Source organism: Protopterus annectens, chromosome 11.part0 (assembly GCF_019279795.1).
Source record: "Protopterus annectens isolate FY-2018-M chromosome 11.part0, PAN1.0, whole genome shotgun sequence".
Lineage (NCBI taxonomy): Eukaryota > Metazoa > Chordata > Ceratodontiformes > Protopteridae > Protopterus > Protopterus annectens.
In genome coordinates this window covers 833,306,611-833,332,107 of record NC_056745.1, presented here as the reverse complement: position 1 = coordinate 833,332,107, position 25,497 = coordinate 833,306,611, and the positions used below count along the sequence as shown (strand labels likewise).

The 25,497-nt window shown below is 37.8% G+C and overlaps 1 protein-coding gene across 6 annotated transcripts in view; it reads right to left on the bottom strand.

Annotated features, from left to right (window-relative positions):
- The window catches only part of DENND2A (DENN domain containing 2A), a 2,268,767-nt gene that overhangs the window by 1,190,865 nt on the left and 1,052,405 nt on the right, over positions 1-25,497 (bottom strand). For all 6 annotated transcript variants that reach the window (XM_044088248.1, XM_044088247.1, XM_044088242.1 and 3 more), the window contains one exon: positions 4,145-4,195. In XM_044088248.1, coding sequence (XP_043944183.1) covers positions 4,145-4,195 — 51 coding nt within the window. The remainder of the gene's footprint in view (positions 1-4,144; positions 4,196-25,497) is intronic.

Genomic DNA, 25,497 nt, shown 5'->3' with positions numbered 1-25,497 from the left:
TGTTATCATGCTGAATACATGTGGATTTAGTTTCCACTAGTGAGGATCTATAAGGTTTCTGCTTAAATCGTCTGCCAGAGTGTTCTGTTTTCCTGGAAGGAATTGAGCTTGAAGATTTATTTGGTAGGTCAAAGCTGTGTCCCACAGTGCCATGGCTAATCTGCAAAGGGGGTATGAGTGTGTGCCTCCTTGCTTGTTTATATACCACATGACTGTGGTGTTGTCCATCTTTATCAGTAGTTGTCCTGGATGAAGTAAGTCCTTGAAGGCTGTTAGGGCATTTTGAACAGCTAGCATCTCTTTCTGGTTGATATGTAGATGCATTTGATTTGGTGCCCATATGCCCTGAATGCATCCTCCTGCCATGTGGGCCCCCCGGACATAATCTGATGCGTCTGTTGTTAAGGTTTGGCTGGCAGGGGGTAGAGTGAAGGGCCGTCCCATGTTTTGGTGACAGGCCTTTGCCCACCATAGAAACTCTTGTTGCAGGCAGGGGATGAGAGGAATCATTTGTTTCCAGACTGTGTGAATGTTGACTCCATAAACTTTTTAGGTACCACTGAAATTTCCTCATATGCAGTCTTGCATATGGGATTAGTAGGATGCAGGATGCCATGAAGCCCAGAGCCTGCAGAATTTGTCTTGCAGAAGACTGGGTTTTTGTTGCCATCAGTTTGAAGTAAGAAGTCAGTTGCCTTTGTTTGTCTGGTGTGAGGTAAGCCATCTGGGCAGTTGTATGCAAGCTTTCACCCAGGAATGTTATCTTTTGAGAGGGTACCAATTGTGATTTCTTTTCATTTATTGTGTACCCTAGGCATGCTAGAAGCCTTTTCACAGATGTCAGGTGTTGTAGAAGAGTGTCCTTGTTCTCTGCTTGAATGAGACAGTCGTCCAAGTAAGGATATATTTGAATACTTCTTTGTCTGCAAAATGCAATTACTGGTGCCAGGCAATTTGTAAAGACCCTGGGCACAGTAGATAAGCCAAAGGGCAGTGCAGAGAATTGGTAATGCATTAAGCCAGCCTTGAATCTGAGGTATCTTCTGCACAACTGTCTTATTGGGACATGCAGGTATGCCTCTTTTAAGTCTAAAGTCACCAGCCAAGCATTCTTGCCCAGCATGGGCAGAAGCTGTTGCAAAGTGGGCATTTTGAATTTTGGAATTTCCAGTTATGTGTTCAAAATCGATAAATTCAGTATTGGCCACCAGGCCTTGTCCTTTCTGGGTACCAAGAACAGTCTTGAGTAAAAACCTTGTCCTTTTTCCTGTTCTGGTACTGTCTGAATTGCCCCCATATCCAAGAGGGACATAACCTGTTTCTGTGCCTCTGCCCATTGGTTTTTTGGCAGAGTGTGGAAATGGAATCTGTATCCCTGTGATACAATGTTCAGTACCCACTTGTCCTGGGTTATTAACTGCCAATTGTGAGCAAAAAGTGCTAATTTTCCCCCTATGTGCGCTGCCAAAAGATAAGTGCTTGGTGTAGGCAGAGGGAAGTCATTGGGATTGCTTTCTGTAGGTTTTTGCTTTATCTCCTCCAGATTTGGAGGTGGATGCGCCCCATTGCTTTGACCTATATGAGTCTTGAGCCTGGTACCTGCAACCCTTAGGGCATCTGGATTTGCCCCTTTGAGCTCTGTCTGACACAGGAAAGGACCACTTTTTTGTAGGCCAGTGTCTACTGAATCTAGGTGGCTGCATTTGTAAGAAATCTTTAACAGTTTGCATAGACTTAGCTTTGTCTTCCATTTTCTTTAAAACCTCTTCTGCCTTAATACCAAACAGAGAATCATGCTGTAAAGGTGCATCTAGCAATTTAGCTTTAACATGATCAGGCAAACTTTGTTCCTTTAACCAGGCATGCCTCCTAATCACAGATCCAGTAACTGCGGCCCTGCATGAGGCCTCTAAAGAATCAAAACCACATTGCAAAGTATGTTTTCTAACTTGTTCAGCTGCATGCAGTAATTCCTGCAATTCCTTATTTTCTGCACATTCTGAAATCAACATCATTTTCTGTTTCAGCAATCCCATAACATGTTGTTGGTACTTAAGCATATGAAATTGACAGTTTAAGGCCCTGATTGCCAAGGTTGCAGATGTATAAACCTTTTTTCCCCATCTGTCCAGCGCCCTTGAATCTCTGTCGGAGGGAGTAGGGTTTTTTGCTGTTGAGGCCTTAACTCCCTTTGGACCCTGTGAAATAGTTTCAGGATCAGCAGCAGGGTTTCTAAATAAAAATTTATGAGAGTCAGGGACCCTGTAGTACCTGTCAGGCTTACTGGGAGCCGGAGGTAGAGAGTCAGGGGTCAGGCTTGACTCCGAAAAAACATCATCCACAATGTCTAACACAGGGGGAATGGCTAGAGGCTTGTGCTGAGGGAGAAGGAGGAAATCCCTGAGCCTCTTTTTTGATTCTGAGAAGTCTTGACTCTCCCAGTGAAAATGCTCCCTCAAAGTATGCAAGGTTTCTCCAAATGAATAATCCTCAGGAGGAGATGCAGATGGGATAGACTCCTCAGCATTAGAATCCTCATAGGGAGGTAAAGATAATTCCTGATCAGAAGAGGAATCAGAAGAAATAAAAACCTGATCTGAAGATTCATAGCCAGTGTCTTGCCTAGGTCTCTTATCTGGAGGGGGATGGGTACCCCTGATCAAGGTAATAAGGTCTTCAGCCATTTTGATCATCTGTTTTTTAGGCATAAAGGCCTGTGCACGTGGCTCAGGCGTCATTTTTTTAGTTTTAGAAGGTGACTTTGCCTTTGGTTTTTCAGCTTTCATCGGTTTGATATAAAAATGTTGAGGTCTGAAATACACCCTCAGAAGCCGGTGCCTGCTCAGCGGCTCCGGACCCATCCGAGGGAGATACATCCGTTGGTCTAATACCTTGAGTATCTTGCGGCATGCCAGACTCCACATGGGTGTCGGTAGAGGCCTGCGACTCGAAGGTAGCGGGTATCAGGGGCTGCGAAAGCATCTCACTGAGTACCGGTGAACCGGCGACTGGCTTAGAAGAAGCTTCGTCGTCAGTTTTGGATCTCGACTGCCTTTCTCTGTCCTTTTCTTTGTGTTTTTTATGTACTCCGGTAGTCGGATTGCTATTTGACGACATCTCTGGGTAGTTAAATCTGTTTCCAAAATACTTAGATGCAAAAATATACTGACGCTTAGCAGTGCGTTGGTTAAATCTAGCACAAAACCGACAGCCAGGCACGTTGTGATCAGGGCCTAGGCAAAGAATACGGTATAAATGGAAATCCTTATGAGGTATTTGCTTCCCACAAGTAATACAATTATTAACTTTTTCTGACATCAGTAAAAAGCAAGAAAAAAGTTTCCCCAATGGGGTACTTAGCTTTATTGAAGACTTTGGTTCTGAAACTCAAATGCGAATATTTCAGTAGTCGGCCGACCGGCACTTGCAAAATGCTTCTGCTTCAGGCACCGCACGGCAAGAAAGACTAAAGAAAATGGCGTCAGCTGCATGTTTTATACCCCTGACGACCTGACGCCATGGAAGAGAAGACAGCAAGCGATTCAGGACCCAAGACTTTGAAATTCAGGCCGACTGAGGGCAACCTGCCAGCAGATTACCTAAATGTAATGACTGCAACAATGAAACACGAAGAACATCATATTACTCTGTCTTTCAGAAGGTCCCAATGTCATAGCTTGGTTTAACATTGACCAGACAACCACACACAAAAAATAATAGCACATAGAGATGACTTCAGAAATAAGAAATACTGGAGTACAGCCATGTTCATTTCTGGGTCTAGTCATTTTCAATTTCTTTACAGCTCACATTTCAAAATAACTGAGTGAATAAATACGATTTATGGATTTTGTAAATGTATTTTTTGCTTTGTTGACTGGTAAGCCCTACTGTGTAGAGTCCATTTTCAGAGGGGAATCAAAGAAGAAAATGAAACAGCAATAGTAACATAATCCTGTAAAAACATAGGAATATGGCACACTACATAAGTACATTATAACAAAAATGTATACACTCATCATGGAATACTTCACAGGCTATTCTATGGGAATCTGTAACCAACACAAAACAAAACTCTGGTAATTTGAGAAAATTTTATAAACAAAAGGCACTACAAACAAAACTGCAATTTAGTTCAGCATACCTTTCAGTTTTTCTTCATTATCACTTTCAGATTCACTGTTCTCATCTGTAACTGAAAGAAAACAAGTTTGCGTGAATAATACAAAGAAACTGAATACACTGTACACACAAATCACTATTTTACTTTCATTCAAAGCAACACATTACTAAGAATATGTGGAATCTGGAAAATAAATACACTGAAAGAACACTGTATGTTGTAAAAAGAAATAAGATTTAGTGTTAAAAAACACCAACAAATATATTAGAGATTCTGTGATCTTCACTGAAACAATGCATTTACATTCCCACATAGTGGTAAGGGGTACATTAAGGAATAATAACACATTTTCTGTATGTACATGAATAACCAGTGACAAGCACTTGGGATATACAAGAAAAATATGTGCTTTACTACAACTCATGGGTACTTTCTACTTCTGTTAGTATTAGATGAACGAGGTGTAATGAGGAAACAATGCTACTTTTACCAGGGTTAGCTGTGCTGCTGATAAGCAGGCATTTTCAACAGCTCAAATTTAGTTTCTTTTTTCTCACTTACCCTATAGCCCACTAAGTACACACACAAATTCCATCACCTATTCTCTTCCGCATAGACTGGGAATTTATTTTTATTAATCTGAATACAGTTCAAATAAATAAATAAATACATAAATAATACAATAAAATACCCTAAATTAATGAATCTTGATCTACTAAACTTAAATCCTGGAATTTAAATCTGTCCAGCAGGATAAAAGCACTCTCATAAAACTAAATAAACAACTCGGAGGACAAATAAAGTCTTCCAAAGTCAAATTTGACTTCTCAGGCCAAGGACAAACATAAGGCATTATTTAGCTATGTCTACAACCTAACAGGTAACACACAATTGTGTGCTGAGCTCATTGTTAATGGAACCATCTATACTGACCAAGGGGTCTGAATGGAGAGATGATAACATCAGCAAAAGGAGAGAAGTATGGCTGGAATTGAATTCATCCTCAAGTCTTGGTGAGTACCTTCAAGAGATGGACCCTGTTTTTCACAAAATCTCACCAAGATGACACTGATATATAGACTGTATTTTATATAGCACATATCATGGGTGGAAGTAGGTTAAAAATAAAGAAGATAGCTGGGTGCACAAGGCCAAGGATAAAAATGTGCCCAATCATGGCAGTCGCACTGGTACCAGGACTGGAAAAAATTATATTGTAGAATCCTCAAGACATGGAAATATTCCTACAATGGCACTAGACGAGGCCCGGGGGGGAGGATGCCCCCCCCCATTGTAGAAGGAAGTAGCAGTCCACAAAAATCACAAAAACTGATAGGCCAAAAAAGAGCCATACAGACGATAGAGTGGACTATTAAGGATAAGAAAGAAATGATGTAGTTACCATTATGCAAGAAGCCCAGAATTTCCAGACAAAAGACATAGAAAAAGATAAAGACAGAAATTAGGGGAAAGAAAAATACTTCCAAAAGTAAAACTGTCAGAAGCTTCAAATAAAAATGTGTGTTCATTAATACAACAGACCCATGAAAAACACTATACAGGCTAAGAAACCTTGTGCCACTTGGAAAAAGTGACCGAGGAAGTGCGAAAATTTAAAGAACAAAATTTAGAGATGTTCGAAGAGTATAAAAAATATGGACATGGGAAAGAAAGAGAGATATGATATGGTGCAATATTTATGCAAAGGAGAAAGCCAAATTAATCAACACAAAAAAGGCAGCCCCAAAGATATTCAAAGAGAAATATAGACAAAGGCGTCCAGATATGGAAAATTTCACAATAAAAAAAAGATCACAACGAGGTAATGTAGAACCGAAGATTAGTCAAATAGAAGTTAAAGAAATAGAGGCTGAAGTTATAAAATATTTGCGTAGTGTAGAAAGTCTAACACAGGTCATATCACAGCATGATGGAACAACTAGTCCACAAAGTAAGGAGAAACAGGAAGAGCAGGAAACATCTGAAGAAGAAATATGGACATGGGAAAGAAAAAGCAACTTAATATGGTGCAATATTTATGCAAATGAGAAAACAAAACTAATCAATGCAAAAACAGCAACACCAAAGATATTTGAGGAGAAATATGGGCAAAGACATCCAGATATGAAACATTTTGCAATACAAAAAATGAGAAAACAAAGTGGAAAAGTAGAAAAGAGGATTAGTAATAGAGAAGTTAAAGAAATAATGGAAGATTTAGTGTAGAAAATATTTAACTCTGATAACAACACAATAGGATAGACCACTGGACACCCAAATTAAGGAAAAACCAGTAGAGCAGGAAGGATCTAATCAGTTGACATATGAAGATACTTTGGAGCGTCCCACAAAAAAATCAGTACAAAGGTTCAGTTGGAGCTACACAGCAAGGGAAAAAACAGGAAACTGTGGCAACTCTGATACAGTCAGTTCCTTAGAATGATAGGCCAGTGAGTTCCCATATGAAAGAGCAATAGATGACGCAGGAAGAAACTGAAGAGAATGTGTTGCAGGAAGCATCTCTGGAACTTTCTATAGAATGCTCGCAGGTAATGGCAAACAAAGAATGTGCCCTCAGTTTAGAAGAAAATGATCTAAGAGAAGAGTTACTTGAATTAATAGAGATGGATAGACATATTAAGATCAATGAAAGAAATAGACTGCAGAAGGTCAATAAAACCCCAAAAGTTAGAAGTTTGATAAAACAAATGAACACAGTAATTAGGACTGCCCATAGAGATTCATGCAATATAACAGAAGTAAATAGGATACATTACTGTGCAGCCAAATTAATAACAGATAAAGTGCTACCACAAGAACACAGTGTAATAAGGGAAAGGACAGGGAGAAACTGTATGCCATCATGGAAGTATTGAATAGAGAAAACTATAAAACAATTAAGACAAGAGGTGTTACTATTAGAAAAGTATAGATGAGGGAACAGATCAACAAAAATACTCAGAAGATAGACGTGATAAAAGCAATGCATAGTATTATAATGGGTCGGGATTTATCATGCACTACCCCAAATTATAAATTAAAAAAAAATAACAGCACAGGCAGAAAAACATAGAAGATACATAGATAAATATAAAGGAAAAGTACAAAATAAGCAACTTATTAATGACCCAAAAAGGTTAATAGAGAATTGGTAAACAAGGTAAAAGGAAATGAAAGACCACCAAAAAAAAAAGAAGAAATAGATACATTTTGAAGAAGTATTTATGAAGATCCTGTGGAACATAATAAAGATGCTAAATGGATAGAAGTAAAAGAAAAAATAGGAAGTTCAAATGTACAGGATATGAAATGGGATGAAGTAATGGCCAGAGAGATTGAAACAAAGTTAAGAAAAGCCACTAATTGGAAAATCCCAGGCCCAGATGCAGTACTTAACTTCTGACTAAAAGTATTGACATCTTTGCACAAAGATGTAGCCATGAGTAAGAACTATTTACATGTGCACCCTGAACGGACACTAGCCTGGTTAACAACAGGAAAAACAATGCTCCTACTTAAAAGTGAACCTGCAAGCTACCCTAAAAATTATAATCCAATAATTTGCCTTCAGACAACGTATAAAGTATACACTGGAATTGATGCTGACAGACTTTAAAGTCATTTAGAAGAAAACTCAATTATGGCAATAGAACAAAAGAGTAATAAAAGAAAGTCATATGGAAGAAAGGATCATTTGTTGTTAAATAAAATCATAGTGGAGAACAGTAAAAAGGTGAAGAATCTAAGTAGGCATGGACAGACTACAAAAAAGCATTTGATAGTATCCCATGTTCATGGATAAAAGAGTGCTTAAAAATGTGTAAGATACAACCTACACAGATAAACTACATCATAGTGGCCATGAAATAGTGGAAAACCACTTTGCAGTTAAGCCATGATAATTGACAAATTATTATTCCAGGGATAGAAATTCAAAGTCCATGCTGATTCTCTATCACTGGTGCTATTCTGCCTTGCCCTTAACCCATTAAGCTGTTTGCTTAACAGATTAGGTCATGACTATAATTTGGCTCCCAGAAAGCAACACAGTGTAAAGCCTTCTCATTTTCTCTATGTCGAGGATTTAAAACTGTATAGCTCATCAGATGAAGAAATGAAAGCACAACTGCAAGCTGTCAAAACTTTTTCAGATGATATAAGAATGTCATTTGGTCTTGAAAAATGTGCAAAAGCAACCTTTAAAGCAGGAAAGCTGCAGCACCAAGAAAACATCAGTTTGGGACAAGAATATGATATAAAAGAACTTGAGCAAGAGGGAGTCTATAAATATTTGGAAACTGATGAAGGATCAAGAATAAAAGATGAACAAATGTGAGTAAAACTCAGTAAGGAATATTTTAAAAGACAAATTAATCCTGAAAACAGCACTGATATCTAGGAACAAAGTTCAAGCTATAACCCAATTCGCTCTTCCTGTCCTAACTTCCAGTTTTGGAGTGATTGACTGGCCCCAAAAGGTTTTGGATAGATTAGACAGGAAAACAAGAAGGATGCTTCATGCTCACCAAATGATTTATAAAAATCAGTGCATACCAAGATTATATATTCCCCGTTCCGAAGGAGGAATGGGGCTCCTTGAAATTGATTACATTATAGATCTTCAATCATGGGACTGTATGCATATTTGCTGACCTCATAAGACCCAAACATAGTGAAAGTTTTGAAACATGAGGAGAATAAATATAAGATGACTTCCCTTCTTAGACTAGCAGAGGCATATCAGTGTCAACCAGGAATGGAAATCAAACCAGAAGTAGATAAAAATTAGACAACAACTGAATGTGCCAAAAAACAAAAGAAAGAATATAAGGTGAAAGATCAGATGAGAAGGCAAGAAATGTGGAAAATGCATAAATATAGTTGCAAATATAGAAAACTCCTAAAACAACCCCATGTTTATCAGGATCTTATGCAGGAGTGGTTACAAAGAGGCAAAATCAAACCAAAAGATGGAAGGTTAATACTGGTGGCCAAAGTTAGTGGGTTACATACACATTGGTTTACAAAGTCCATTGAACATGTGGGAGAAATAGACAAATATAGGTTTTGTAAAACCGAACTGGAAACAGTTACACACCTTATTGCTGGCTGTGACATACTAATGACAGATGGACTGTACACTGAAAAGCATAATAATGTGGCAAGACTGTTGCATTGGGGATTGTGCAAACATTATAACACTGAAGTAGCTGAAAAGCACTGGAAACATGAGCCACAAAGCATCATAGAAAATGATGAAGTCTACATCACATGGGATCACCCATTATCAACAGTTCAAAAGATAGATGTGCGAAAACCAGATATAGTGGTCTATGAAAAGAAGACAAAAGTAAGACTGATCATTGAAATCACAATACCCAGTGACTACAGTGTTTTGAGTACAGACAGACACAAAGTCATAAAATATCAGGATTTGCAGGCTGAAACAAGAGCAATGTGGAAGAAAGACACGCAGACAGTTGCAATAGTAGTCGAGGTAACGGGCCTTATAAAAAAGAATCTACAGTCATATTTAGATATAGTAACAATACATGTAACTCCGTATGAACTGCAGAAGGAGTCATTACTGGGCACACTGTGGGTGCTGACATCAAAGATCGAAACAATACTAATTTCATGAACTTTAATCATACTTTAACTTAGGAATGGGGTCCATTCCTGTCATGGTTCATATTTTAACTTAGAAATGGGGTCCATTCCCATCATGGTATTAGAAACCCAAAAGATTTGGAGAAATTAATAAAAGCTAGAAGATATAGCAAACCTACTGGCCTGCAAATTCAACTCCAACTTTTTCTCTCTTTTTCCTTCAATCTCCCATCAGGAAATACCATCAAATATAACTCCCCCTACTATCACTAGAGAACAGGTCCTTAACATTCCCTCTAAGGCCAAGAACACTGCATCAATAGGCCCAGACAATATCCCGGGATACCTTTTAAACAGCATGAAACATGACCTATCATGCCCTCTGGAATTCTTATTTAACTGTAGCCTCCAAAGAAGCTTCATGTCTCATGAATGGAGAACAGCAACAGTTATCCCTCTGCATAAAGGTGGGTCATCCACAGACCCTGAAAAACTAAAAAATGCATAAGTCTCACTAGTCTCATATTCAAAGACATGGAAAGAATTATCACGAAAATGATCAATAATGACGGACCCAACCCAATTTGGTTTTGTCAAGTGCAGGTCATGCCTACTCAACCTGGTGGACTTCTTTGAGAAGGTCACCAAAACAAGGATGAGGGCAAAACAATTCACACTGCCCACCTTGACCTGGCCAAGGCATTTGGCACAATGCACGTACTTGGGCACTGTTGACAAATTCAAGAGGTTAGACATAAACCATTACGTCACCTGGTGGACAGCCAGGTGGATCACAGACAGGAACCAGGAAGTTAGAACAGGGGAATCCACCTCTACAAAGAGGCCAGTCACAAGTGAAGTCCTTAGGGAATGGTCCTGGGAATGCTCCTTTTTAGCATTTACTTCTCTGAAGTTAGGGCCAATGCTAATAACTTCTGGTTCAATAAATTTGCAGATGACTGCAAATTAGAGCAGTCATAAAATCTCCCACCGACACAAATGTTCTCCAGGAAGGGTTGACACAGAAAAATAACTATTGTCAGAGCCTTGGACTAAAACTAAATGCCAAGAAATACATAATGGTATTCTTCAGAAAGTCATCCACCCGTGGTAACTATCACATTGACAATGTACCCCTAAGAGTTGACCCAGTAGTCAGGGACATGGGAACAATCATACATGGTAATCTTTGCCTTTGACCATCATGTGTCTACAGTAGTGCAACTTACAAACAAAGGTATAGCATCTAAGTCCAGGGAGGTCATTATTCCACTGTATTTGGTATTCATCAGACCTATCATTGAGTACAGTGCTCCCTTTGGTATGTACCTAACCAGGCACATCCAACAATTAGACCATTCACAGAAGCCCTTCACTAAAAGAATGCAGGGTGTAAGTAACAAGTCCTGTGCAGACTGCCTCAAGGCCCTATCCCTGTATTTTGTCTCCTTTAGACTGTTGAGGGGAGATCTATGCCTGGCATATAAAGCATTGTCAACCCCACCCTGATGGAGCTCCTGCATATCTGCAAAACAAACAGCACCATAATTACCCATTCTAAAGACAAACCTTGTCTGTGATATAAATAGAACCTGCTGAAGAGATAAGTATGTATCCAGAGACTACCACTTCTATGGAACAGGCTCCCAATCTACGTAAAACAGAGTTTCTCCCCAACCCAATTCAAGTGTAAGAGGAGATTCATTCCTGGTTCGGCACCTATGTCTGTAATGGACACAGGCAGCCTATAAATGTTTCACTTCCCAGGCCCCTGCTTGCATTTATCTAGGGTAGCAGAACTTGTCAGAGATTTGGAATGCATGGCTAGGCTTAAAAAGGCCCTTGTGGTCACTAGCCTAGTACATGCCTAAAACCCTATAAATCTATAAGAAAATAAATTCTGATTAGCATTTTATAACTAGATGATTGCAATAATTAGCTCAGTCTGGGATTCTCCTTTATACCTGCAACCACAGCTCTTCCTTTCTTCTACCAGTGGTTACGCCTCAGAAAATGAATGCTCACCTTAATGTAGATACGAATATCAGCACATAAGGGGGCACAACTGACAGTGAAATAATAAATGAATGCTTCAAAAACAAGTTTTTTTAATTAACAAAGGACATTAAAAACAAAAATAATCACTTCCAAATAATGGCACTTTATTTGGTGTACTTAATAAAATATAAAACAGTTTAAACAAACATGTAAAACCTGAATTTTCACAACATCTTCTTTATATGGCATTATGAGCTTCTCAGGCTTCATAAAAGCCATGGTGGTACAGCGGTAGCGTTGTTGCCTCACAGCAAGAGGTTCTCCTGTTCGATTCTCGGCTGCAGTGCCTTTTGTGTGGAGTCTGCATGTCCTCTCCGCGGTCGAGTGGCCTCCAAAAGACATGTGTAAATGAGTGTGCCTTTGCTGAAGGTTGGGCGTCGAGCTGGCAACCTGGCACCATAAAACTCTACCGCCAATCATTAGCGGATCAGAGTTCTGCTGTGGCGACCCCTAACCAGGAAAAGCCGAAAAGACAAACAAAGACAAACATGAGCTTCTCAGGTTTCATCATTATGACAAAAGTGAAATTCCTGGATAATGACGCTTAGTCTTGGACTGAGATACAATGACCTAGGAGCCTGTTAAGTTTGTCTCTGGCAATTATCTTAGAGGATTAATGACCTGTTAATGAGCTGTTTCCTGTAGTCCAGTGGTGCAAGGTTTGATTCAATCAGCCTAATGCCTGTGTGACTCTGAGCAAGTCACTTAACCAGACAGCATTCCCATGCTGAGTCTGAAAAAGGTCTATGGAAATCAGTGCTCTACTCCAGAAAGCAAAAAATAGTTAAAACACATTAAGGGTTCACCTTGCAAGGGAAAAAATATGGGGGCTTTGACCCTGTGATGGGTTTATCTGCAGTCACATTTGATGGTTTGGTTGAGGACAACTCAGCTCTGATAGAACTGATTTCAGTATATTTTCTATGAAATAGGGGCACCACTAGGATCCCGAGGAAGATTTTCTGTTTGTTACTGTAAAACCAAACTATTCTGAATAGCAGCAAAAGTTGCAGTTCAGCAGGCTTCTAATGCATGTAGTTTGTTTCACTACATGTGTTAATTTGCCGTGATCAGGTGATAATGGAATATAAACAGAGATTAATGCATTCAGCTTAAACTGCAAATAATTGTACCACTCTCTTGATTTTTTTAGGAAGATTCTGTCTGTAGTGATCTGTGACCAGGTAGGGCAGGCTTGTCTGGAATGGAAGGTGGTAAGCAATAGCAGAAATACATTACAGAAATAGAGGGTCTAGGCCAAGTAACACATAATTTCAGAGAGCTTGTGTTATATCTGTGTGACTTCTTTTTAAATTAATTTATTTCAGCCTAGAAGCACTTTTGTTTGTAGACTGCCTGCATTAAAGTTGTAAATAGGGCAATACAAGTCTGTTGATTATGACTTTTATCTTTTTAGCTGTTCCTGTAAGTTATCTTGTAAGTGCAACTTCAGAGCTCCCATTTTTTCATCTTCTGTGAAGTTTTACCACCAGACTAAAATAACCTGTAATATGAAACTGATTTAGGGGAAAATGACATAACAGCAAAACTAATTCTGAGGGAAATTAATGTCTGATTTTCCCTAACTATAAGGGGTTTATACTGTAATCTAACTATAAGGGGAAGTTTATGCCATAATCTGACTATAAGAGGAAGTTTATACCTTAATCAAACTATAAGGGGGAGCTTATGCCATAATTTAACTTTCAGAGGAAATTTATACCATAATCTTGGAAAGTGTTGCTTAATGTATGTGTTACTTTTTTCCCATTACTGACTTTTAAGTATTGGGTTATTCAGTCTAGTTTAGTCTGCTCCAACAGTGCTTAACAGGTTTATGCTTTAACTGAGTTTAGCACACACATCTTCTTATAGGCCAGGCAGAGGTATCAGTTAAGTAACAGAATCTAATGAAATTATTGTATTATTTCTAAATACTTGCAGCTTTTTTTTTCCATGATTTTCACAGTAAGGAACTGTGTCTTTTTAAGCTGTTTTTCAGGTGGCTTATTCAAAGGGTATAAAATGCTGTGTTGTATTCAATAAAGGATCGGATAAATCAGGTACAAATTGGTAAAATGATCTCACTGGAGTGATATGACATGACCTTTAGAATTAGACAGGCTTATTGACTATGCTTTTCTAACTTGGATTGGTATATACACTGGTCACAGTTACTGTTTTCACTATCCCAGACCTTGTCATTGTTCCCTGTATAAAATGCTGTGTTGTATTCAATAAAGGATCGGATAAAATCAGGTACACATTGGTAAAATGATCTCACTGAAGTGATATGACATGACCTTTAGAATTAGACAGGCTTACTGACTGTGCTTTTCTAACTTAGATAGGTATATACACTGGTCGCAGTTATTGTTTTCACTATCCCCAGACATTGTCATTGTTCCCTGAGCTTTATTAATGATGTTTGTTGTTTATGACTTTATTTTTTATTTAGCAATTATAAGTTTATTTCCCTTTTGTCATCACTCATAGTTCATAGGTATTTACTAGGCATAACGACCACAAGGGCCTTTTTAAGCCTAGCCATGCATTCCAAATCTCTGACGAGTTCTACACTTTGGCTTTTAAAGTGAGGTCATTACTACAACAGGTCTGTAGACCATCTTGGAGAGTGCTGTCTTCTCTTATTCTGAAATAATTTTGTATACAGTATGCAATTATTAGCATATTTAAATATCCAGAGCATACTCTACATTTAACAATACTGATTCTGAAGGAAGGGAATACTGGACTTTCTCTTGACTGCAAGAATCTTATTCCCTAATGTTTGAAAGGTGCTGCTTATCTGCAACTTTTATGCCCATTATTACTACATTTTTATTATTGAGTTGTTGCACCCTCCCCCTTTACTGCATTCCAGGTGTATACATTCAAAGAGAACTAGATCAAACAGCATTTTTTTTATATTTTAAACTGTCCAGCTCTGTGATTTTTCTAGTAAGGAGTAGTTATATCTTTTCAAATTGTTTTAGGTGGCTTGTGCAAAGGCTACAAAATGTACTGCTTTCAACAATGGGTCAGATCACAGAGTTATAAAGTGGTACGGGAATCTCCTTGGCATGATCTGACATGACCTTTAGAATCCAAGGTAAGTTAGATTCCACCGTAACCAAAGGTCTTCCAACAAAAGATCACAGTAAAACAAAACGAAAGAGCAACCAGCTTATGCATGAAAGCGCTTACGTTTGTATTTAATAAAATCCTCAGTTATTTTAGCCATGCTGGTTGCTCCTTCTTTTTGTTTTATGACCTTTAGATTGCTTATCTGACATGCTGATGCACAGACTGGTCAAAGTTTAAATTGCTTGCCAGCGTCACCATATATTTAATGATGGTGTCATTATTTTTTGTTTTCCTGTCATTGCTCCTTGATCTTTAATTTTAGTACTGTTTATGATTTGACCATTTATTGATAATAAATGGATATCCTTTTTACCAAATGCCATAGGTTCATAGGTAGGTACTAGGCATCTGCCCGAGGGCATTTATAAGCCTAGCCAGAGTGTGTCAGCTTTCACTGCCCCATTGATTAACTGATCCCTCTCTCAAGCAGAGCCAATGAAGTGATCCCAGGGGTGTATTTTCTGTTATCCATCCACTCATCAAGGTTTCTCTTGAAGAGTGTTAGTGAGGGGCTCTGCCTGATGTAATTTGGAATTTTTTTCCAAAGCATGGGGAGTCTTTGTGACAGGAATCTATCCCTCCAGCATGTTCTATTTATTGTTGTAGCGAGGTTTAGCTCACTAGAACGCATGGCTCGCAGTGACTTGGATTTCTTTAGTTGGAGCATGTCCATCAATTCTGAGAAGGACATGGCTTTGTAAGTCAGGCAGAGATCACCTCTGAGTAAACGAGATGCCACTGAGTACAGCCGGAGTTTTTTCAGTCGGGCTGCATAGGACATATGTTTGAGACCAGTAATCCTCTTGGTGAGGTACTTTTGTTGTCTGTCCAGCTGTTGGAAGTGTCTTGTGAGGTACATCCCAAATGGGGCATTGTACTCTATGATGGGTCTAATGAGTGACGAGTAGAGGGGCACTATAACCTCTTTATTTCTAGATGCAAACCCTTTAGTAATTAGATGGGCCACATAGAAGGATTTCCTAACTATTTTGGCAAAATGATTGTCAAAGGAGAGATTACTATCTACCTGGGTCCCCAGATTTCTTATTACCTCTTCTGTATTAAGGGGGCTGCCACCTATGTGGTAATTCGTGGGTGTTTTGTTTTTCCCAAATGGGATGACTATGCATTTTTTGGCATTTAGCTTGAAGCCATGACTTTGACACCAGGTGTCTGTCTCAGTAAGGCCCTTTTGGAGGATGTCTGTGTCAGCCGGAGAGTCAATTATGGCTCCCAGTTTGCAGTCATTGGCGAACTTGGTTAGCCATAGTCTTCCTGTGTTTGCCTGTACTTCTGAGAAGTATATGCCGAACAGTAGGGGTCCCAGGACTGAGCCTTGCGGGACACCACTTGTGACTGGTTGAGAGTCAGACCTGGAGCCTGCTACTCTTACCGTGTGAGTTCTGTCTGTAAGCAAGTTGGCAACCCGTCTCATGACGTAGGGGTTTATGTTCAGGCTGGTGAGTTTTTCTGTAATATCCGAGTGGAGAATGGTGTTGAAAGCCTTGGCGAGGTTAAGGTAGGCTGTGTGAACCACCTTTCCCCTCGTCTATAGCCTTGGTGACTGTCTCGAAGAAGTCAACCAGGTTTACTAGGCATGATCCGCCCTTAACAAAGCTGAACTGGGTCAGGTCAAGTATTTGGAGGTTCCCAATGTCTTTGTTAATGAGTTCCATGATGATGCGCTCCATAGCCTTGCAGACCAGGCTAGTCAGGCTTATGGGGTGATAGTAACCAGGGTCAGTTGTAAACCCACCATTGCGGAGAGGAATAACTGTTGCTGTGTGGCATTCTATGGGCACATAGCCTGTGGAGAGGCTGAGGTTGAACAGCGATTGACCATGATGGCACAATTACTATTCATAAGTTAGATGATGAATTCAAATCTTATGGCTTTCAAGGAATACTACCTCAGTAATTGCTGGATCAAACACCATAGCCCCAGCCAAGTCATCCAAAGACTTTTTGAATTTTACTAGACAATTCACATCTCTGATATATTCAGGTAATTTAAACCATAATTGTACAATCCTATGTTCTATTATTTGCATTACATAATTTTAAATTATGAGTATATATCTTTGGATTATTATATACTTCCAAACTCAATAAAGATTGAAGAAAAGAGTCATTAAAACTTTATAGGCAAATATCTATAATGGAGGGTATAATGACCTTTGGGAAAACATCCATCCTTTTAGCATAATTGCTTAATACCTGTTTTTCTTCCCTTTTTTTGTTTTGTAAATTTGCATCAAAATTGGTCTGATGTATGCCTTAAACAAACTAGCTAAGATCATAACCTTTCTCCTTATAGATTTTGAGAATCAAACGCATCTGTCTCAAAGCTTTAGTACAGCTGATTCTCACATGATTTTCAAAACAAAAAGAGGAAGCAGTCAGTATACCAAGATCTTTAAATTCACTAGCTTCCAATAAATCAAATGCAGACAATGTAATAGATCTTAATTTTTGTTTACCAAAAATACATGACATTACACCTTTTTTCACTAAATGGGAAACCAACTGTACTAGCCCACTTACCTAAGCATAGTAAATACATATTAATATTAGTGAAATCTTCAGTATTAGCAAAAAAGTCAATTTTACAATCAATGGAGTACTTAATTAACCATCAATGATCATCACACAAAGGCCTGAGCTGTACAGATGCCTGAAGAATCCCTGACCTCACCAATGCTGCATCTGATTTTCTCCTTGAATCTCTACTCTTTGGGTTCTGCCTCTGAGCCAGAGATTAATCCATCGATATACATATTGATTAACCTTATAGTATTCCAATGCCAAATCAATAGCATTAAATAATAGAAAGTGACAGGTTTTGGTTAAATCCAGGTAGATTACATCTGTACAAATTCCAATCTCCATAGCCCTATATATTTAATCATAAAAGCTTGACACATGATTGAGTTTATAACAGCCTTTAAAAACATGTTGAAAAATATTAAGCAATTCAAAATTATTTTCGTAAAATATAATTTCATTAATATACCTCTCAAAACATTTGCATAATATTGATGTTAGACTTACATGATAATAATTTTGTACTGCCATTTTATCTCAGGATTTAAAAATTGGAATAACTAATGATTCCTTTCAAGATCATGGTATACATTCATTCTGAATCACAGAATCACATATTCTAGTTAATATATTCACTAAACAATCTTTAATATTAACCAAAAATTATTAGAGGCAAAATCATTACTGCTGCAATGATTTTACAGTTTATCTTGTAGAACTTTGGCATCTTTATCCAAAGTAATTGTGCATATAGTTTGCAGTCATTAACATATTTGGCCATAGCAATTTGATTACCCACTTCTATATTTGAGGTGAATATTCCAGAAGTAAATAACAATCAGAACAATCTGAGCCCAGAATTAGCTCCCACTAGGGTAGACGGGTAAATCCCCCAGTATGACTTACTGTGCCCCATCGTTTAACAGTATTTTAACCAAGGAATTGTGTATGGTTTCCAATTTAAATAATTTTAATTACTCCCTTATTTAAAACAGTATCACCTTTCTTAACAATATCAAGAAAGACAGTATGTAGTGTTTGTCATCTGTTAGGTTACTGTTGAAATTCTGAGGACTTTAACTCAAACAATTGGACTAGAAAGATTAAGTAAAAAGGTGCAGAGAATATATATCAAATCCAAGGTTATGGCCTCTCTTCAGTATTCCCTGTAAAGTGACCTCACAACTGGTATACAGACATATTAAGGGTGTGGAAGACACAGCCCCCTGTATAAGAGGGTGAAATGGCACTTCATTTCAGTGTGTGAGTCGCTCCCTACAAAAATATATTACTGGTGTTGCAGCAAGTTTCAAAATTCACATTTTAATTGTGTAATCAGAATTTATTTTTCAGAGTATTGGGACTTGCCATTGTAGACATTTACTTTGGAAAGGGAATTCTTTCATCAGGTAATGCTATTACATTTTCAAAGAGTACCACACGATTCAAAGGTGAGCTGTCCACTTAATAAAATTCATGTTACTTTGCATACAACAAAAGTAGGTCCTTTGTGCCTTTTTGTCCAAGTTCCACTACACCTCTATGATTTTACCTAAAACAGGCTGATGGATCTGAAATTGTGGCTCCAGATTTGTGAATTATTTTTACTGCAGCCTGTGGACACAAGATAGGGGTGCACAAGGAATTCTGTTGTATGCACTGTATTGGGGACCAGTACAATTGAATCATTACTGTACAACCTGTTCTGCAAAGTTGTACGTTTTATGATTTTCTTTGTCTTTGTTACTGGATGGAAATGATGATATACTATGGTATGAGGGTAAATCCCCTTAGTGGTTTTGGTTTATGTCACTTCAAGTTTATGGTTTTTGTTGTACTATTTTTTAAATGACATGCATCCAGGTTTGCATATTATCCATGTGCTAACATTTTGTGCAGTACGATTGGCACGTGATTAGGCAGGTTTTAAATGATTCTGTATAGAAAGCTTCCCAAGGTGCTGTCTTAGTTAAGTTTTCTTTAGTCTTATTCAGAAAACTACCAAATAATTTGTATGGTCATAGGGAACTTTCTTTTAATTTTACTTGTGGCTGCAATTGTGTTCATAGTTAATAAATGTATCTAGCTAAATAAACAGATTCAAAAGTTCCATCAGGCCTCAAGGATGGCAAAACAAGCTACACCAGAGGAGAATTTGTGGCTGCACATCAAATTATCTCGGTATACCTTGAAGGTGGTAAGGGTGCTTCTTTGTTTGACATGTAGTGGAAATTTGTTCCAGACATGAGGAGTATGTTGGGATATGAATCTATCACTCCAGTGCATCTTATTTATCTGCTGATGAAGGTTTAGTCCTTTAACCAAGTATTCAAGGTACCACTAGTTCTGTGAAGGACAGGAGGTCAAATAGGGTTGGATCTTACATGGCTCAGAAGATAGACACAGATATAGGTTCATAGGTTAGTACTAAGCTAACTACCCTTGCGAGCCATTGTAAGTCTAGCCAATTATCCCTTGTGAGACTCAAACCCTGCACCTTGTGTTTGTAAGGCAAACACCTTAACCATTAGGCCACCCTCCCAACCCTAATAAAATATCTAAGGAAGAGTTTATAAGAGACTGAGTACAGAGAAAGTTCTGCAAATCTCTCCTGTTAACTGTGAATTTTGAGGCTGCTGATCTTTTTGGTTATGAATTTCTGAGGTTTCTCAAGTTGTGTGATATGTTTAGGCAAATACATGCCAAAAGGTGCAATATATTTAGTAATGGATCTGGTAAGATACAAGTATAGGGGAGTTAAGCCTTCCTTGGATCTAGTGGAGATGCCTTTGGAAATAAAATGGTCAAATGATAAAGAATTAAGAACAAGAGTGTCCAGATCCCTTACAACCATGTCTAACTGTAGTGGTTCATCACCTATATGGTGTGTTTAACTGCTTTGTTTATTAAAATGAACTAGATGACATTTTTTTACATTTAATTTGAGACAAAAATAAAAATAAAACAAAAGCAAGTGGGGTACTCCAAAATAATTCTTTATGAGCACTATCTTTCATTCACATCAATATTATGAACTTCTTCAAACAGCAATATCCAAAGCACACAATTTGAAATAGTATCTGAGCTAGTGACATCATTGTAAGATTCAACAATTAAAGCTATACACCCTCCATAAAATTCACAAATAATAAAAATTATAATGCTTATATCACATAATGAAATTTAAAAACTGTGCATTATACAAAAGTGCATTATACAAAAAACATAAACACTCTAAACGTATGCCCTAATAATAAAAAATAAAAAATATTCATTAGACATTACTCTGAACAAATGGATGGTCTTAAAAATGAGCTCCTCCATTTAGAGACTGGGAGATGTTGATTTCTCCCATTATAAATTTGATTTCAGTCATATTTTTAGCAGTATTGACAATACTTTATTAAAACTCAAGAGACATTAAAATTAAAAAACTTGAGTGAGACAGGAGGGATTATTTAAATGGGACTGACTATCCCCTCCCACCTGCCCTGCGATTGCCTGATAACCAAAACTCAGTCCTCCTTGATTTGCCTAGTATTGGTGATGGGCGTAAATATACAAATTCTGGCTCTCTTATTTCTAACAACAACATTAATAATCATGATAAGTCTGACAACGCCCCAGTTAGATGCAGTGAACATCTAAGAGATCAACACCAATCTAATGGCCAATTGGGCAAAAAGGATTTTTGTTCAGACATGAGAGGGAACCATTCACAGTCGAGGGGTGGATCAATCAACAACCATCGAAAGAGGAAGTCGAACTGACACAGGAGATGATGGACTCTACATTATTCTCTAAACCCAATTATTCTCTAAACCCAATTCATCTGAGGCACCGACAACTAACTTACAGATCTTAACAAATTCTTCTGGCAATTTTAATATATCTATAACTACTCAAACTTTGCCATACTGGGCGATTTAGTGGAAATATTAGCTAGAAGACTGACATTTGTGCCCATGAGACGTGCGGATCTGTGTCATACACTTTTGGACTTAAGATATTCACATACAAGCTGAATTTAAGTGTTTTCCTACATAATCAGGCAAGCTTTAATAACGATTATAGAGTTTTCAGTATATTTAACCCACCATTGAATGCAACTATACTCTTCTTTGAGAAACTCTGTGAACTTGACATTAGGAATTTGCTCACTGAACCTTTATTACATTATGACCACAACATTTCCGGGGAAGAGAGATGTGCATTGAACTTGTTAAAACCCAGAAAGTGAAGGTTTTAAAACCTGACAAGAGGGGTGGGTTAACTTTTATGAATGAGAAGGATAATCTTCACAAGTTGACTGATTTACTTAACACTGAATCTTATGAGAAAGTGTCTATCAATGAATTTAATGTTACTTGCCAACGTGTTAGGTCATTTTTGAATGATTTGTTTATTGAATCCAGGATCGATATTGATAAATTTAATTGTTTAAACATTGTGGTCCATATTACTCAACAATTTTTGATCCGCCTAAGATCCATAAAGACTTGTTGAATCCTCCTTTCCGCCCCATCGTCGATGGTAGGAAATGTATTACATACAGCTGTGTGAAAATTGTTGACTTAAAATTGAAAAAAAAAACATCTTGAGGGAGAAACACAAATATGCTGTGATTCTTGGGACTTTTTAAAATCCCTAAATGCATTCAAGTTTACCCGAGCTACAATTTGCTCACAACTGATGTTAGGGATTTATATTCAGTTATTCCGCAAGCTCTTGGTATCAGTTGGACCAGAGAATTTCTTCACACTAAAGGTGCTCAAGGTGATGAAACCGATTTGATAGAATATTTGCTGGACATTGTTTTGTCTAACAATTATTTCCTTCATGATGGAGAATACTATTTGCAGAAGACAGGGATGGCTATGGGGTCCCCTTGTGAGGGAAGTTTTGGTAATTCAGTTATGGCTTTCTGGGAAAAGGAGTTTTTGTTCAACAGCGAGATCTTTAAAGAAAAGATTCACTTGTACACCCATTATTTGGATGACATTTTTGTCATCATTAAGAGTGATGCCACAACAGCAGATCAGTTTGCTGAATTTATCTCAGGGCTTACCCCCTTTCTCAAATTTACTTTGTAATTCTGAATAGACAGTATTTCTTATTTAGATGTATTATTATCTAAAGACCTGTCTAATTTTAGATATGTCTCAAGTATTTTCAGAAAGTCTACTTATTCTAACTCCTTCTTGCATTTTCAAAGCTCCCACCCCTTCCACCAGAAAAAGCTGCTGTCAAAGAACAACTGGTTAGGGCTGCCAGGATGACTACACTTGATTCTGAATTTGCTTCAGAATGTTCATTTTTAAAGGAAATATTTCTCAAGAAAGGATATCCATCTAAATTATTACTTAAAATTATTACTGAAGTGATGTTGAAGAGAGAATCAGGGTGGTTCCAGCCTATCCTGAATACACATCCTGACAGCCCTAGAAGAGTTCAGTTGAGTGCGGATATACATGTTACTTCTCCCACCACACCTGTAGTACCTGAATCTACTTACAGCCCACTGGAATCCAACTTTTCTACACACTTTATAACACATTTTTCTTTAGATGTGGGTCCATTGAGGGATACATTAATTAAGAATTGGGTTGTTTTTAGTGAGGATCCATTTATCAGATCTAAGATCACTGAAACCCCTAGAGTTGTTTTTAAAAGTGGCTTCAATATGAAAAATATTTTAGAGAGTAGAGTCGCATCTACCCTAGCTATGCTTGGGATATTTAAATGTGGTATGTGCAGTTTTTGTACATTCATCGAAACCACATGTGACGCCAGTGAGGAGTGTCCACATTGATACGGGTAACAAATACACACACAGTAAAGTACAATTTCCCTTAACAGCAAACAGAGATCACAATCAGTCTGGGGCTAGTCTTTCTCTTTCTCTCCAGATCCCCAATAAGACTCCCCACTGGCACAGCTATAGAGTGGGGTCCTTAGCCAGATTCCCAAGCCAAGTCTGCTTAGCACTTTCTCTGTCCAATCAGTGCTTTGTGTCTCTGCCAAGTAGCTGACACACACACACACACACACACACACACACACACACACACACACACACACACACACACACACTGAGATATAATTTATATACAACCACACAGACACTCCTGGGGAAGGCTGGCACAGGTTCACTAGCTGTGCCCCTTCTGCTCAGGCTGTAAGGTAGTAATCACTGCCACTAGGACCCTTACCTATCAGCTACAAAAAAGGCCCTTAGGAAAAGGGTGTCCAATTATTACTGTGCAATATTATTATCCAAATGGTAAGTGTGACCAGAACTTTTTTAAGGCTTACTGGAGTGGCTTGGCCAGTATCACTATATACATGCAATGTACTCTAGAGCTTAAATTATCTCTACACAAAACAGCCACAGTTGAAAGGTTTAAAATATTTAATAATAAACAATAAATAACACAAGACAATACTTCTTACTACACAGTGCTACTCAAGAGTTCAGAGATCACACGAAAATGCTTAAAATAATACAGAAGAATAGTTCTGACATCAACACAGAAAACAGCTAGTCTAAACTTACTATTTTCTATTACTCAAGAGAAACACAAAAGGTCCAAGATCCTATTTACATACAAACAGAGCAAAGCAAGTGCTGGTGAGTGGTCAGTTCTGAAAAAAATCCAAAATGCTCTGATTCTCCCTCTGCCCTTAAATTGATAACACAGTATCACTCATTTCAGATTACATCATTGTTCTCGGTTTCCCAGACTAACAGAAACTCAGAGTGTAACAGCCCTTTTGATCTTGCAGCTGGTCAGGAAGCAAGATTAATAAAGATGTTATACATGTAAAGTCTAGCCATTAACTCTGGTCTCAAAACAATAGAAAAAATTCCTTATTCAGACATCTTGGCTCCAAGGTTTGAGATCAAACAATTATACAACTTGACTTATCAGCTTTCCTCCAGCAGAGTGCAATGTGGTTACATTTTTGAAGTTCAACATTTACCATAATTTTCTTACATTTAAGAGAACAAGCATGTGGCTTACATTAATATTTACAAATGACAGAATTATCTACAAAATTCTATCTAGCTAGGTTGGCAGCCTTCACATATCTTCATACCACAAATAAATTTTGCATTAGGAATCAGGTTTATAACATCACAGGCCAATATAATTGTAATACAGTTGGTGTTGTTTATCTTGCTCAATGCATAATGTGTTCTTGTTTTTATATTGGCAAGACAGAGAGACATTTTAAACAGAGAGTATATGAGCATCAATAAAACATCAGTAGAGAGAACAACACCACCGCTCTGGCCCGACATATCCTGGAAAACAATGGAGACTTTTTTCATTATATGGTCATAGAACAGGTTAAAAATATGTCAGAGGGGCCCTTGGCCACTTAAGTTAGAAGAAAAAGAACTGACCTGGCAGTTAAAACTAAATGCTTATGCATATCCAGGGCTTAACGATCAATTCTCTTTAAAAGGTATATTAAAACTTAAGTCTCTTGAGAGATGATTTTTTTACTTTTTATTATTAGGGCATATATTTAGAGTGTTTATGTTTTTTGTATAATGCACTTATCAGTTTTTAACTTTCATTGTGTGATATAAATAATAGATTTTTTATTATTTGTGAATTTTATGGAGGGTGTATAGCTTTAACTGTTGAATCTTACAATTATGTCACTAGCTCAGATACTATTTAAAATTGTGTGCTTTGGCTATTGCGGTTTGTCTGAAGAAATTCATAATATTGATGTGAACGGAAGCACTCAAAGAATTATTTTGGAGTACCCCGCTTGCCTTTGTTTTATTTTTATTTCATTAGTTTGTGGTTTCATTTTGTTGTGTTATTTAATTTAAGACCATTGACCTTGTACCAGTTGTTAAAATACTTTAACCCATGAAGGAACAGGTATGAGTCAGTTGTAACTCAAATTACACCATTTAGTTTACAGCCATTTTGCAAACATAGTTAACCACAGCACAGGAGAGCTGACCTGAATGTCTGGAAAAAAGATACTAA